At 50.2% G+C, this 15,639-nt stretch overlaps 1 protein-coding gene across 10 annotated transcripts in view; it reads left to right on the forward strand.

Annotated features, from left to right (window-relative positions):
* Positions 1–15,639, forward strand: part of LOC114669804 (uncharacterized) — a 51,782-nt gene that overhangs the window by 11,884 nt on the left and 24,259 nt on the right. For 6 of the 10 annotated variants that reach the window (XM_077996134.1, XM_077996136.1, XM_077996135.1 and 3 more), the window contains exons 3-4: positions 364–405; positions 7,458–7,553. In XM_077996134.1, the coding sequence (XP_077852260.1) occupies positions 364–405; positions 7,458–7,553 (138 nt within the window). Of the gene's footprint in view, positions 1–363; positions 406–6,505; positions 6,784–7,457; positions 7,554–15,639 lie in introns of all 10 variants that reach the window. The other 4 variants (XM_077996143.1, XM_077996144.1, XM_077996141.1 and 1 more) reach the window with 2 other exon arrangements.

Below are 15,639 nucleotides of genomic sequence, written 5' to 3' on the forward strand. Positions count from 1 at the left end.
CTGGGCATGTGACACACCTATAGTCCTAGCATCTCGGGAGGCTGAGGTGGGAGGATCACTGGAGCCTGGGAGTCCAAGGCTGCATTGAGTCATGATTGTATCGCTGTGTTCTAGCCTGGGCAACAGAGTGAAACCCCATCTCAAAAAACAAAAAATCCAAGTCAGGCCTCACAAGAGTGAGTCCCTGTGACATTTCCAAGGTGAGGGCTTTGCTCTGATAATGGGGACCCTTCAGAGAAGGTTTTCTCCCACCTGTGCCCGCAATGGGTGGGGTGGGGGGTGGTCCCAGCAGTTGATCAGGAGCCCCTGGACAAGCGTGGCCTCTCACATCCTCTCTCCCCATCCCGACGTCTGCCTTCACAGGTGTCTGCTTTCCCACAACAGCAAAGAAGAACCATGGCCCAGGTGAGTGTGGCATCTTTCTACTGCGCTTTTTCAGCAGGGATTTCGGATGCTGATAAGAACATGACTAATAAAGGCTGGGCGTGGTGGCTCACACTGGTAATCCCAGCACTGTGAGAGGCCAAAGTGAGCAGATCACCTGAGGTCAGGAGTTCGAGACTAGCCTGGCCAACGTGGTGAAACCCTGTCTCTACTAAATACACAAAACTATGGCCCAGTGCGGTGACTCACACCTATAATCCCAGCACTTTGGGAGGCCGAGGCGGGCGGATGATGAGGTCAGGAGATGGAGACCATCCTGGCTACGGTGAAACCCCGTCTCTACTAAAAATACAAAAAGCTAGCTGGGCGTGGTGGCGGGCGCCTCTGGTCCCAGCTACTTGGGAGGCTCAGGCAGGAGAATGGCATGAACCCAGGAGGCAGAGCTTGCAGTGAGCTGAGGTTACGCCACTGCGCTCCAGCCTGGGCAACAGAGTGAGACTCTGTCTCAAAAAAATAAATAAATAAAAACAAATAAAAATAAAAATACAAAATTAGACAGGTGTGGTGGCAGGTGCCTGTAATCCCAGCTACTCGGGAGGCTGAGGCAGGGGAATTGCTTGAACCCAGGAGGTAGAGGTTGCAGTGAGCTGAGATCGCGCCATTGCGCAATCGCGCCCAGCCTGATGCTTGTAAATTTATATCTGACATTCCTGTCACTTTAAAAAGGCAGGCAGAGGGCCAGGCGCAGTGGCTCACACCTGTAATCCCAGCACTTTGGGAGGCCAAGGCAGGCAGATCACGAGGTCAGGAGATCAAGACCATCCTGGTTAACACTGCAAAACCCCGTCTCTACTAAAAAACCAAAAAATTAGCCGGGCGTGGCAGGCACCTGTAGTCCCAGCTACTCAGGAGGCTGAGGCAGGAGAATGGCGTGAACCTGGGAGGCGGAGGTTGCAGTGAGTCGAGATTGCGCCACTACACTCCAGCCTGGGCGAGAGCGAGACTCTGTCTCAAAAAAAAAAAAAAAAAAAAAAAAAAAAGGCAGGCAGAGTACATCTAATATACGACTTGTGTTGTCTGTTTTAGACAACTGTGTCTACTTCTCAGGGGAAATACAGCTCTTTCGGGCATTTAAAGATATATTTGATCTTTGTATGCGAGATGTAGCAGACCCATTCCTCAATAACAACCACCTTGAAAGAAACACCACAACAAATCTCCTGCGAGTTTTCTTCCCCTCTGTGTAAACAGCAGGTATTATGCCAAAGCTGCCATCTGTGGTTCTGTTGGTTTGGTTTGAGGATGCAGAACACTCAGGCCTACAGAGACAGCCTTGTGTGGCGCCAAGTGACCTGGATGTAACACTGCATTACCTAGAGGAACGAATGAACGAACTGCGTGTTCTTGAAATGACCTGCCATGTCTACCGCCACACCACCCGGAACGTGCCTGATCTCGTCTGAAATTGCTTGCCATGATGGTTTTTATTTTTTAAATTAAAAAAAATTTTTTTTGAGATTCAGAGTCTTGCTCTGTCACCCAGGCTGGAGTGCAGTGGCACGATCTTGGCTCACTGCAACCTCCCCTTCCTGGGTTCAAGTGATTCTCCTGTCTCAGCCTCCCGAGTAGCTGGGAATATAGGCATGGACCACCACGCCCAGCTAATTTTTGTATTTTTAGAGATGGAGTTTCATCGTATTAGCCAGGCTGGTCTCGAACTCCTGACCTCAGGTGATCCGCCCCCTTGGCTGCTAGCTCTCTTTGCATGTAAGTGACATCAGTGTTTTCCATCAGTCTGGAAGCTTTCTCCTTCTTCCGCTCTTCACCCCAGGTTCTAGGAATGTGTGAGTGTGGAGTGCACTGGTCAGAAGTTCTAATTCAAGTTCTAATCTTGAAGTTGTAAGAGCCAGAAATCTAACTAGAAGTAGGTTAGGATTTAAAAAACAAAAAGTAATTCTAGAACTTTGGGAAGCTGAGGCAGGAGGATTGCTTGAGGCCAGGAGTTCAAGAACAGCCTGGGTAATGTGGCAAGACCCCGTCTCTACAAAAAATACAAAAGTTAGCCAGGCGTGGTGGCACATGCCTGTATTTGCAGCTGCACGGGAGGCTAAGGTGGGAGGATCACTTGAGCTTAGGAGGTCGAGGCTGCAATGAGCTGTGATCATGCCTTTGGACTCCAGCCCAGGTGACAGACGGAGAGCCTGTCTCAAAAAAAAAAAAATCTATAAGGCAGCACACAAGCCTTGGGAAGAGCAGGTGTGCAGTCGGGCTCCAGAGGCATCTGGCAACCCAGGTATCGCCAGGAATCTTTCTTGTTCCCTGTTCTCTGCTTCTGTGACTTTCTTCTCAGGCTGACTTTGTCAATGTGGCCAGAAATAGCATAGCCACAGCTTGTCTCCTGACAGCTGCAAGTTCTGCCGCGGTGAGGGACTGAGCCTCCTTTCACTGATCCAGTTTGAAAGCTCTCTGGGGAGGATTCCATTGGTCCAGCCTGGCTCAGGTGTATTAGGCCCTCTGTCCGGGCAGCTGTGCACAGGGCAGGAAGGGGTTGGTCCCAGAGGAAGATGAGGCCTCATGAAGTTTACCACTGTCCACTCCAGGAAGGAAAATGCTCACAGAGCCTGGGTTTCTTTGTGCTTTGTGAAGCCAGGGATGTCTGGGTGTTTCACACCAGAAATGTCTCAGAGCAGTAGAAGAGGCTAGAACAAGGTGGCGAGCCACACCTGCCCTGTCTGTGAAGCTGGACGTTTCACTTGCTGTCTTCCTTGGAAGCACTATTTTTTTTTTTTTTTTTTTTTTTTTTTGAGGTGGAGTCTCACTCTGTCACTCAGGCTGGAGTGCAGTGGCGCAATCTCAGCTCACTGCAACCTCCACCTCCCGGGTTCACGCCATTCTCCTACTTCAGCCTCCTGAGTAGCTGGGACTACAGGCACCCGCCACCACTCCCAGCTAATTTTTTTGTATTTTTAGTAGAGACGGAATTTCACCATGTTAGCCAGGCTGGTCTCGATCTCCTGACCTTGTGATCTGCCCGCCTCGGCCTCCCAAAGTGCTGGGATTACAGGAGGGAGCCACTGCGCCCGGACAGAAGCCACTGTTTTGTAGGAAGCCAAGTGCCACTGGAAATGACTCCCTGTTAGGGCAATCTGGGCACTAAAGATGACAATGACCCGTTTCAACGCTATCTGTCCAGCACTTTTGTAGTCTCTGTGTTTTTCATATGTTATTTCATGAATAAACCCATGAGAGGCATATCTACAGAAATTATATATTTACTTAGCATTATATATTTATATAGAAATTATATATGAATAAATTACATAGAAATTACAAAGACATGTATTAACTATGTAGACATTGTGTATGTATAAAACTAGACATTGTGTCTATATATACTAGATGTGTATGTAAACTACATTAACTCTATATTTATATGTATGTACATGTACATATACTATAGCTCATGCCTGTAATCCCAGCACTTTGGGAGGCTGAGGTGGGCAGACCACCTGAGGTCAGGAGTTCAAGACCAGCCTGGCCTCATGGCGAAACCCTGTCTCTACTAAAAATGCATAAATTAGCTGGGTGTGTGCCTGTAATCCCAGTTACTTGGGCGGCTGAGGCAGGAGAATCACTTGAACCCAGGAAGCAGAGGTTGCAGTGAGCCGATACTGCACCACTGCACTCCAGCCTGGGCAACACAGTGAGACCCCCATCCCCCCCCCAAAAAAAGAAAGTCATTGGCTTCAGCAGCCTTTAGCCCTTGGTGATAAGTTTTCTAGAGATCGGAGTGTGGAAGAGAACCCAGGCTCCTTAGGGTGATTGGAGATCTGGGCTTCTTTGTGGATTGCCTCTCCCCCTCCCACGTAGCTCCCGGTCCCTGCTGCTGCCCCCAGGCTGTGCCCTGCTTCCTGACCCTCCTCTGCACATGCTTGTCCCACCGTTGGGGACACTTTGGGTCACCCATTTGCCTATGAGCATCCCTCACCACCCCAGCAGCATGTGTCCGGGGTGCCCACTGCAGCCCTTTCTACCCAGCATCCCCCCTTGAGCTCCACCATAGTGACAAAAGCACCCCAACCCTCACTTTTTTTTTTTTTTTTTGAGACAGACTCTTGCTCTGTCATCCAGGCTGGAATGCAGTGGCGCGATCTCGGCTCACTGCAAGCTCTGCCTCCCGGGTTCAAGTGTTTCTCCTGCCTCCTGAGTAGCTGGGATTACAGGTGCCCGGCACCATGCCCAGCTAATTCTTTTGTATTTTTAGTAGAGATGGGGTTTTACCATGTTGGCCAGGCTGGTCTTGAACTCTTGCCCTCAAATGATCCACCTGCCTCGGCTTCCCAAAGTGCTGGAATTACAGATGTGAGCCAACCTGCCCGGCCTCAAATTATCTAAACTAAAATTCATTAAACAACATAGTGAGACCCCACCTCTACAAAAAATTTAAATAAAATTAGCTGGGTGTGGTGGCACATGCCTGTAATCCCAGCTACTCAGGAGGCTGAGGCAGGAGAATCGCTTGAACCCAGGAGGCGGAGGTTGTGGTGAGTCAAGATTGCGCCACTGCACTCCAGCCTGGACAGAGAGAGACTCTGTCTCAAAAAGATCTAAGACCAGGGGCAGTGGCTCACACCTGTAATCCCAGCACTTTGGGAGGCTGAGGCGGGCGGATTACCTGAGGTCAGGAGTTCGAGACCAGCCTGACCAACGTGGAGAAACCCTGTCTCTACTAAAAATACAAAATTAGCCAGGCGTAGTGGTGCATGCCTGTAATCCCAGCTACTCAGGAGGCTGAGGCAGGAGAATCGCTTGAACCCAGGAGGCAGAGGTTGCGGTGAGCCAAGATTGCGCCACTGCACTCCAGCCTGGGTGACAAGAGCGAAACACGCTCCAAAAAAAAAAAAAAAAAAAACTATCTCTATATGTCTATATATAATATATAGATATAATAGATAATATCTATATATTATGTGTATTATATATACCCTCATATTTTCTTCTAATAGGTATAAATTAAAAATGTTTAAATGGGGGTCTTTAATTCATAGAGAGGGGATGGGAGGGGTGAAGGAGGCCAAGCCCTGTTCTGCATCTGTGGAATCCCTTCTCTGCATTTCTCTTGCTGTTTTAATTTTGAGCATAGCTTACATTGAGGATTAGAATCGTGCGCTAATTTAGCTCCTGCTATCCTCCCGTCTGGCACCTCCCACCTTTTTTCCACATCAGATCATCTGTAGTTCCCCTCCTTAAATACCGTGAGATGCAAGTCCCCATTTCCTACAGGGGGAAAAAAAAACAGGCACTTCAACGCACGCTCTCTCCCTCTCCCGCACACACCTTACACCCTGCATTTTCATTCTCTTTGTGGCTCCTACCAGACTTTTCCGTGCCTCCTTTGCCCATGCCAGGCCTCTTGCTAGGAATATCCTTCAGACCTCAGATCACTCTGTTTATCTTTCGTGATTCTGCTCGCCCGTGACCTCCTAGGAAGCTTCACTTGACAGTACGTTGGATCTGGCTGCTGTCTTCCTCGTGTCCATTCTGTATGTAACCACATGTCTACCACCGCCTACAGCGTAGTCTTACGGTACAGCTCTCTTCATGTGTTCATCTGCAGCAACACTTCTAAGCACCTGTAGAACAGGAACGATTTTGTGTTTAGCCCTTGACCCCAAGCACCTGGTAGAACACCGGCAGCGTGCCAGGTCCTTGAAAGGTGCTTGATTGTTGAAGGAATGAAGAGATCCAGTAGGAATGAAGAGATCCAGTAGTGAGATTTTTTTTTTTTTTTTTTTTTTTGAGATGGAGTCTTACTCTGTTGTACAGCCTGGAGTGCAAGGGCAGGATCTCAGCTCACTGCAACCTACGCCTCCTGGGTTGAAGCGATTCTCCTGCCTGAACTTCCCTAGTAGGTGGGATTACAGGCACCCACCAGCACGTCCAGCTAATCTGTTTTTTGTAGAGACGGGGTTTCACCATGTTGGCCAGGCTGGTCTCAAATTCCTAACCTCAAGCAATCTGCCCGTCTCAGCCCCACAAAGTACTGGGATGACAGGCATGAGCCACTGCACCCGGCCGAGATATTTTTTCTAATGATTTTTTTGTTTTCTCTTCCACAAAGTGTAGTACAAAGTTAGGGGCGTGCTCAGCTTCCTACCTAACCTAACATGGGGAGAGTGGACCTCAGAAGGTGGTAAGAGCAATCTCCTCTACGCCTTTGCCATGGTACCCAGTGCCAGCCACTCCACATTCATCAGCCATGTGCTGTCCCAGGGGTCACTGTCATTCGGGGACGTGGCTGTGGGCTTCACCTGGAAAGAGTGGCAGCACCTGGACCTGGAGCGGAGGACCCTGTACCGGATGTGATGCTGGAGAACTACAGCCACCTGCTCTCTCTGGGTGAGGAGGACTTCCCCGTGGTCCTCGGGTTACATGAACTCTTTTTCTTAGTTGTATAAGAACTGCTCACACACTAAAAGTGCTAGGCTGGGCATGGTGGCTCATGCCTGTGATCCTAGCATTTCAGGAAGCCGAGGTGGGAGGATTGCTTGAGCCACAGGTGCAAGACCCGATCTATACAAATTAAAAAATGAGCCAGGCATAGTGGCATGTGCCTGCAGTCCCAGATACTTGTGAGTCTCAAATGGAAGGATCACTTGAGGTCCGAGTTCAACACTAGCCTGGGCAACAGAGCAAAACCCCATCTCTACAAAAAAAAAATTAAATTAGTTGAGGGTGGTGATGCATGCCTGTAGTCCCAGCTATTTGGGAGGCTGAGACGGGAGGATCATTTGAGTGCAGGAGGTTGAGGCTGCAGTGAACTGTGATTGTGCCATTGCACTCCAGCCTGGGCAACAGAGCAAGACCCTGTGTCAAAAATAAAAGTGCTTGGCCTTGGGTTTCAGTGGTCAAAGAGTCTCGATCCCATTTGGGGTCCTTGTGAAGTTACCGGCCAAGTGAAACAGCTCTTCTCTGGCTGAGACGCCACCGTTTGTTTTGCAAGCTGAACTGTCTGCTTGCTTGGAAGGCCCAGCTGGCTCAGCACAAATCCTTTAACTGTTTCTCCCGAACAGGGTGTCAAGTCAGCAAACCAGCTGTGATCTCCAGTTTGGAGCAGGGGAAGGAGCCATGGATGGAGGAGGAAGAGATATGGACATGGAGCTTCCTAGGTGAGTGGGTGGCCTGCAGGGGGCCACGGGATGAGGCTCCTGGAATTCTACAAAGGAGAACTTACGGATGTTCTCGTTTTTTTTGTTTTTTTTGTTTTTTTTTTTTTGAGATGGAGTCTTAGTCACCCAGGCTGGAGTGCAGTGGTGTAATCTCAGCTCACTGCAACCTCTGCCTTCCAGGTTCAAACCATTCTCCTGCTTCAGCCTCCTGAGTAGCAGGGATTACAGGCGCGTGCCACCATGCCTGGTTAATTTTGTAATTTTAGTAGAGACGGGGTTTCACCATGTTGGTCAGGCTGGTTTCAAACTCCTGACCTCAGGTGATCCACCTGCCTTGGCCTCCCAAAGTGCTGGGATTACTGGCGTGAGCCATGGCACCCTGCCGGATGTCCTCTTGTTTCAGGCAACTGGGCTTAAAAGCCTGGGATCTTGGCTGGGCGCGGTGGCTCATGCCTGTAATCCCAGCACTTTGGGAGGCAAAGGCGGGCGGATCATGAGGTTAGGAGATCGAGACCATCCTGGCTAACACAGTGAAACCCCGTCTCTACTAAAAATTAGCCGGGTGTGGTGGCACGCATCTGTAGTCCCAGCTACTCGGGAGGCTGAGACAGGAGAATCGCTTGAACCTGGGAAGCAGAGGTTGCAGTTAGCCAAGATTGCGCCACTGTGCTCCAGCCTGGTGACAGAGCGAGACTCATCGCAACAACAACAACAACAAAAAGCCTGGCATCTTTGCAAGCAGCTGTGGACATTTGGCCCTAAACCCTGAGATGCCTCAGTGATCCTGCCACCTGCACACATCACTACACGATTCCTTTCCTGTCCTTGGATTTTAGAGAAAGGCGCATTCTATTTTTTTTTCTTTTTTTGAGAGTGTCTGGCTGTTGCCCAGGCTGGAGTACAGTGGTACAATCTTGGCTCACTGCAATCTCCGCCTCCCAGGTTCAAGCTGTTCTCCTGCTTCAGCCTCCTGAGTAGCTGGGATTACAAGCACGCACCACCACCATGCTCAGCTAATTTTTTTTTTTTTTTAAGTGCAGATGGGGTTTCACTATGTTGGCCAGGCTGGTCTTGAACCTCTGACCTCAGGTGACCCTCCCACCTCTGTCTCCCAAGGTGCTGGGATTACAGGCATGAGCCACCGCTCCTGGCCTTCTTTTTTCTTGTTTTGAGAGACGGTCTTGCTTTGTCACCCAGACTGGAATGCAATGGAGTGATCGTAGCTCACTGCAGCCTCCAACTCCCGGACTCAAGCGATCCTCTTACTTCAGCCTCCTGAGTAGCTGCTACTTCAGACACATGCCATCACACTGAGCTCTTTTTTTTTTTTTTTCATTTTTGTAGAGATAGGTTCTCCCTATATTGTCCAGGATGGTCTCAAACTCCTGGGCTCGCATGATCCTCCTGCCTTAGCCTCCCAAGTAGGTGGAACTACAGGCATGAGCCATATGCCTGACCGTCTATTTTCATTTGTCCTTTGATTCTGCTCTGCTGTCCACACTAAGACCTCGATTGCTAAGTCTTCCTGTAGAATTTTCCGTATTTTCCCTGTGGTTATAAAACAGGCTTTCTCCTGTGTTCAGAGATTCATTCATCTGCCCTTTGTTAAAACAGCTATTACTTTGTGCCATTTGTTGTTCTTTTCATCTTTTTCTTTCACTGTGAAATGCCTTAAAAACATATTTGCTACACGTATAATTTAGTCCCCATTCTCTTCTTCACACCCACAAACTGGTGAAAGCTATTCCTGTCCTTTAGTGTACTTAATGACTTTATTTATTTTTGAGATGGAGTCTTACTTTGTCACCCAGACTGGAGTGTAGTGGCGCGATCTCGGCTCATTGCAACCTCCGCCTCCCGAGTAGCTGGGACTACAGGTGCGTACCACCACACCTGGCTAAGTTTTGTATTTTTAGTAGAGATGCCATTTCACCATGTTGGCCAGGATGGTCTTAATCTCCTGACCTCGTGATCCGCCCACCTCAGCCTCCTAAAGTGCTGGGATGACAGGCATAAGCCCCTGCGCCTGGCCAACTTGATGACTTTAAATCACTGCTGTCTCCCTCCCAGCTTACCTTCGCGTGGCATCATGCTGATCACCAAGTTTCTGCTGTAAAAAACGAAGGGGCTGGGTTATTTGGAGTTGGCAGCATCTTTTCTATTAAACGCTCATTCAGGGGCCAGGCATGGTGGCTCACGCCTGTAATCCCAGCACTTGGAGAGGCTAAGGCAGGCAGATCACATGAGGTTAGGACTTCGAGACCAGCCTGGCCAACATGGTGAAATCCCGTTTCTACTAAGAACACAAAATTAGCCGGGTATGGGGCGTGCGCCTGTAGTCTCATCTAATCGGGGGCTGAGGAGGGAGGTTCACTTGAGCCCAGGAGGTTGAGGCTACAGTGAGCTGTGGATCCTCCAGCCTGGGCAACAGAGCGTGACCCCATCTCAGAAAAACAAAAATCAAAGATCAGCTAGCACCAGTAATGGAATCAGAAATAATTAAACCCTCCAGTCATGGCAGCTGTCACCTGTAGTCCCAGCACTTTGGGAGGCTGAGGCTGGAGGATTGCTTGAGTCTAGGAGGTCGATGTTGCAGTGAACTATGATCACACCACTGCACTTCAGCCTGGGCGAGACCCTGTCTCTTTAAAAAAAAAAAAAGAAAGAAAGAAAGAAAGAAACTTGGCTTATCTTCCATGTTTTTTAGTAGAGATGGGGTCTCACGATGTTGCCCGGGATTGTGTTGAACTCCTGGGCTCAAGCGATCCTCCCACCCCGGCCTCTTAAAGTTCTGGGATTACAAGTGTGAGTCACTGTGCCTGGCCGATCTTAGAGGTTAATGTCAGCTTTGTCTACTTCATGCATCTGGTTACTCTACTGTCCAGCCTGGTATATGACCTTTTATATGACTTTTACATTCTTCTTTCAAGACGGTGTAATATGGCTCCATTCTGCCTAATGGGCTGTACTCAGTATAACCCCACGGGGAGAAGAGCTGTTATTTCATTTGTCCATGTTTCTTCAAGAAGCTCTGGGGGACACTCCTTTAATCACTCTTTGGATCAGGACAAGGATTCTTTGTCAAACATTTGTTCAGGACACTGCTAATTAATTGATGATCCACACCGAAATTACTTGGGGAACTTTAAAAATACCCTTGGCTGGGTCTCACACTAGAAATCTGATGGAGATGAACAGGTGGTCTTCACCTTTCAGAAATTCAGCAGTTCAGCTCAGGAATTTTTTTCTTTTTTTTTTTTCTGAGACGGAATTTTGCTCTTGTTGCCCAGGCTGGAGTGCAATGGTGCGATCTCGGCTCACCACAACCTCCGCCTCCCAGGTTCAAGTGATTCTCCTGCCTCAGCCTCCCTAGTAGCTGGCATTACAGGCATGTGCCACCATGCCTGACTAATTTTTTTTATTTTTAGTAGAGATGGGGTTTCTCTATGTTGGTCAGGCTGGTCTTGAACTCCCGACCTCAGATGATCCGCCTGCCTCGGCCTCCCAAAGTGCTGGGATTACAGGCGTGAGCCCCTGCACCTGGCCATGAACTTTTTTTTTTTGAGAGCGAGGCTTTCTCTGTCACCCAGGCTGGAATGCAGTGGTACAGTCTTGGGTCACTGCAACCTCTGCCTCCCGGGATCAAGCAGTCCTCCTGCCTTAGTCGCCCAAGTAACTGGGATTATAGGCATGTGCCACCATGCCTGGCTAATTTTGTATTTTTAGTAGAGATGGGGTTTCACCATGTTGACCAGGTTGAGTCTTAGACTCTTGACCCCAGGTGATCTGCCCACCTTGGCTTCCCAAAGTGCTGGGATTACAGGCGTGAGCCACTGCACACAGCCGGGAACTTCTAAACAGAGGAGTGACTCCCTTGAGTCGGACATGAGCCTCAGAGGTGAGGCAGCAGGTAGTGTCTTTGATTTAAAATGTAAATGAAGATACACCAGGTGTGGTGGCTCATGCCTGTAATCTCAGCATTTGGAGAGGCTGAGGCAAAAGAATTGCTTGAGGCCAGGAGTTCGAGACTAGCCCGGTAACATAGCAAAACTACATCTCTACAAAAAAAGAAACTAGGCATGAGCTACCGTGCCTGGCTAATTTTTATAATCCCAGCTAATTGGGAGGCCAAGACAGGAGGATCACCTGAGGCCAGAAGCTCAAGACAAGCCTGGGCAACATAGTGAGACCCCCATAGCTACAAAAACAGTTTTAAAAACTAGCTGGACATGGTGGCATGCACCTGTAGTCCCAGCTACTTGGGAGGCTGAGGTGGGAGGATCGCTGGAGCAAGGGAGTTTGAGGCCGCAGTGAGCCATGATTGCACCCCCATTCTCCAGCCTGCATGACGGAGTGAGACCCTGTCCCCAAAACAAAAACAAAGTGGTAATACAGGCATCAGGAGACAGCAGGGAGTCTGACTCTGAGGCCAGGATGGCTTGTGTGGACTCTAGTATTCTTCTGTTGGACATCATAAAGATCCTTAGGTCCATGTGAGGATAAGTCACTGCAGAAAATGCTGCTAGCTCTAAGAAAATTCCTTTAACAATAAAGACCTCGTGGTGGCTCATGCCTGTGATCCTAGCACTTTGGAATGTCGAGGTGGGTGGATCACCTGAGGCCAGGAGTTCGAGACCAGCCTAACCAACACGGTGAAACCCTGTCTCTACTAAAAATACAAAAAATTAGCCAGGCATGGTGGCGGGTGCCTGTAATCCCAGCTACTTGGGAGGCTGAGGCAGGAGAATCGCCTGAACCCAGGAGGCTGAGGTTGCAGTGAGCTGAGATTGCACCACTGCACTCCAGCCTGGCGACAGAGTGAGGCTCCATCTCAACAACAACAAAAAGGACCTCATGCTTTGAGAAAATCCAGTTGGTATACGGAATGAAAGGGAGCATAGGTCAGGAGAACATAGGAAGTGTGGATAGTGAAGGCCTCGTGTAACCTGGGCCTCAAGGGAGGGACCGGGCACTGGGTTTTACTACTTTCTGGGACAGAGTTTCCCTCCATCACCCAGGCTGGAGTGCAGCGGTGTGATCATGGCTCACTACAGCTTCAACCTGCCAGGCTCAAACAATCTTCCCACCTCAGCTTCCTGAGCAGCTCCGATTACAGGCAATTAGACTTGAAACCACAAAATGAATCCTCCCTTCAAGCTTTTCCTCAATACTTTTGTGATACAATACTCCAAGATTAACAAATTTATGGCCAGGCATGGTGGCTCACGCCTGTAATCCCTGCATTTTGGGAGGCCGAAGCCAGCAGATCACCTGAGGTCAGGAGTTCAAGACCAGCCTGGCCAACATGGTAAAACCCTGTCTCCACTAAAAATACAAAAATTAACTGGGCATGGTGGCCGACACCTGTAATCCCAGCTACTCTGGAAGCTGAGGCAGGAGAATCACTTGAACCTGGGAGGCAGAAGTTGCAGTGAGCCAAGATCACGCCAGTACACTCCAGCCTGGGCAACCGAGTGAGACTCCGTCTAAAAAAAAAAAAAAAAGTTTGTGTTATTTTTTTCTAGAAGTTTGGCAAGTTTTTACCCAGCCAGATAGCCAACAGAAAGACCAAGACCAACATTTGAGCCATACGTTCCTAGACAAGAAAGACTGGACCCGAAATGAGCTTCATGAATGTAATGAACTAGGAAAAAAACTCCATCAGAGCCCAAACCTCGTTCCATCAAAACAGCAGGTCCACACAGGTGACTTGTGTGGAAAGAGTCTGATGTGTAACCTGGACTTCACTCCTAACGCCTACCTGGCGACGAGGAGATTTGAGTGCGACGGCGGTGGAAACTTGTTCCTCTATTCGAAAGTTGAAACTCCACCTTTAGGAGCGAATGCACGCGGACGTCACCAGTGTGGAAGTGCTTTAAGCTGTGACGAGGGATTTCCTGCAGCTCAAGGAGCCAGTAGTGAGAAACCCCACGCATGCTCCAAGTGTGGGAAAGCCTTCTCCTGCAGATCGGCCCTCATGGTGCATCACGGGGTCCACACGGGGGAGAAATCCTTTGCGTGCAGTGAACGGGGGCGTGGTTCCAGGGAGAAAGTTTGCCCCGACAAACAGGGACTCAAACAAAGGAGAAACCCGGTAGAGACGGCAGAAGGGGTAAAACAATCTTCCAGAGGGCAGGCCTCTGTGTCCCGGGGACAGTTCACGCGGGAGCAAAGCCTTACAGGTGTTCCGAGTGCGAGAAAACCTTCTCCCACAAGTCGCGCCTCATCGAGCACCGTCGCTCCCACACGGGGGTGAAGACCTACGGCTGCAGGGAATGCGGGCGGTCCTTCTCCCGGAAATCGTGCCTCCTCATCCACGCCAGAATCCACACAGGGGAGAAGCCCTACGGCTGCAGGGAATGCGGGCCGTCCTTCTCCCGGAAATCGTGTCTCCTCATCCACGCCAGAATCCACACGGGGGAGAAGCCCTACGGCTGCAGGGAATGCGGGCCGTCCTTCTCCCGGAAATCGTGTCTCCTCATCCACGCCAGAATCCACACGGGGGAGAAGCCCTACGGCTGCAGGGAATGCGGGCCGTCCTTCTCCCGGAAATCGTGTCTCCTCATCCACGCCAGAATCCACACGGGGGAGAAGCCCTACGGCTGCAGGGAATGCGGGCCGTCCTTCTCCTGGAAATCGTGTCTCCTCATCCACGCCAGAATCCACACGGGGGAGAAGCCCTACGGCTGCAGGGAATGCGGGCCGTCCTTCTCCCGGAAATCGTGTCTCCTCATCCACGCCAGAATCCACACGGGGGAGAAGCGGTACGGCTGCGGCGACTGCGGAAAGGCCTTTTTCCAGAAGTCCTACCTCATCCTGCATCGGAGGACTCACACCAGGGGAAGCCCCATGGCTGCGCCGAGTGCGGGAACGCCTCCTCCTAGAACTCCTGCCTCCTGCCGCACAGGCGGACCCACATGGGGAGGAAACCATACCAGTGCTCCGACTGCGGAAAGACCTTCTCCCAGAACTCCTGCCTCCTGCCGCACAGGCGGACCCACATGGTGGGGAAACCGTACCAGTGCTACGACTGCGGGAAGACCTTCTCCCAGAACTCCTGCCTCCTGCCGCACAGGCGGACCCACATGGGGGGAAACTACCAGTGCTCCGACTGCGGGAAGACCTTCTCCCAGAAGGCGAACCTCATCCGCCATCACCGGATCCACACGAGGGAGAAGCTGCACGGGTGAAGAGGCCGCGGGGTCATCACAGAGTCACAGCACGAGGTCGCCGAGCCTCTAGGAAGGACATCCCCAGGGAGACAGCCCTCAATCGAAACCCGACGCCCCCCTAGCCAGAGGTCCCATATCGGGATGACATTCTACCACTTTGGTGGCTTAAGAAAAGCATGGTCAACCTGGCGTGGTGGCTCATGCCTGTAATCCCACTACTTTGGGACACTGAGGCGGGTGGATCACCTGAGGTCAAAACCAGCCTGGCCAATATGGTGAAAGCTCAGCTCTACTAAAAGTACAAAAAATTAGCCGGGCAGTGTGGCAGGCGCCTGTAATCCCAGCTACTCTGGAGGCTGAGGCAGGAGAATCGCTTGAACCCTGGAGGTGGAGGTTACAGTGAGCCGAGTTCGCGCCACTGCACTCCAGCCTGGCGACAGAGCGAGACTCTGTCTCAAAAAAAAAAAAAAAAAAAAATACAATGGACTCTGGGGACTCGGAGGCAAGATTGGGATGGGAGTGGATAAAAGACTACACATTGGGTACAGTGTAGGCTGCTTGGATGACAGGTGCACCAAAATCTCGGAAATCACCACTGAAGTTGCACCACTGCACTACAGTCCGGGCGACAGAGCGAGACTCTGTCTCAAAAAACAAACAAAACAAAACAAAAAAAAAACAAAAGACAAAATTAGACGTGGTGGCACGCACCTATAATCCCAGCTATTCGGGAGGCTGAGGTAGGAGAATCACTTGAACCTGGGAGGTGGAGCTTGCAGTGAGCCAAGATCATGCAAATGCACTCCAGCCTGCGCAGAAAGAGAGAAACTAAAAAAAAAAAAAAAAAAAAAACTGTCAAAGAAGAACCACAGATTCACCGCTGAATTCTACCAGATATTTAAAGAAGCACCAAT

This window comes from Macaca mulatta, chromosome 3 (assembly GCF_049350105.2).
Source record: "Macaca mulatta isolate MMU2019108-1 chromosome 3, T2T-MMU8v2.0, whole genome shotgun sequence".
Classification (NCBI taxonomy): domain Eukaryota; kingdom Metazoa; phylum Chordata; class Mammalia; order Primates; family Cercopithecidae; genus Macaca; species Macaca mulatta.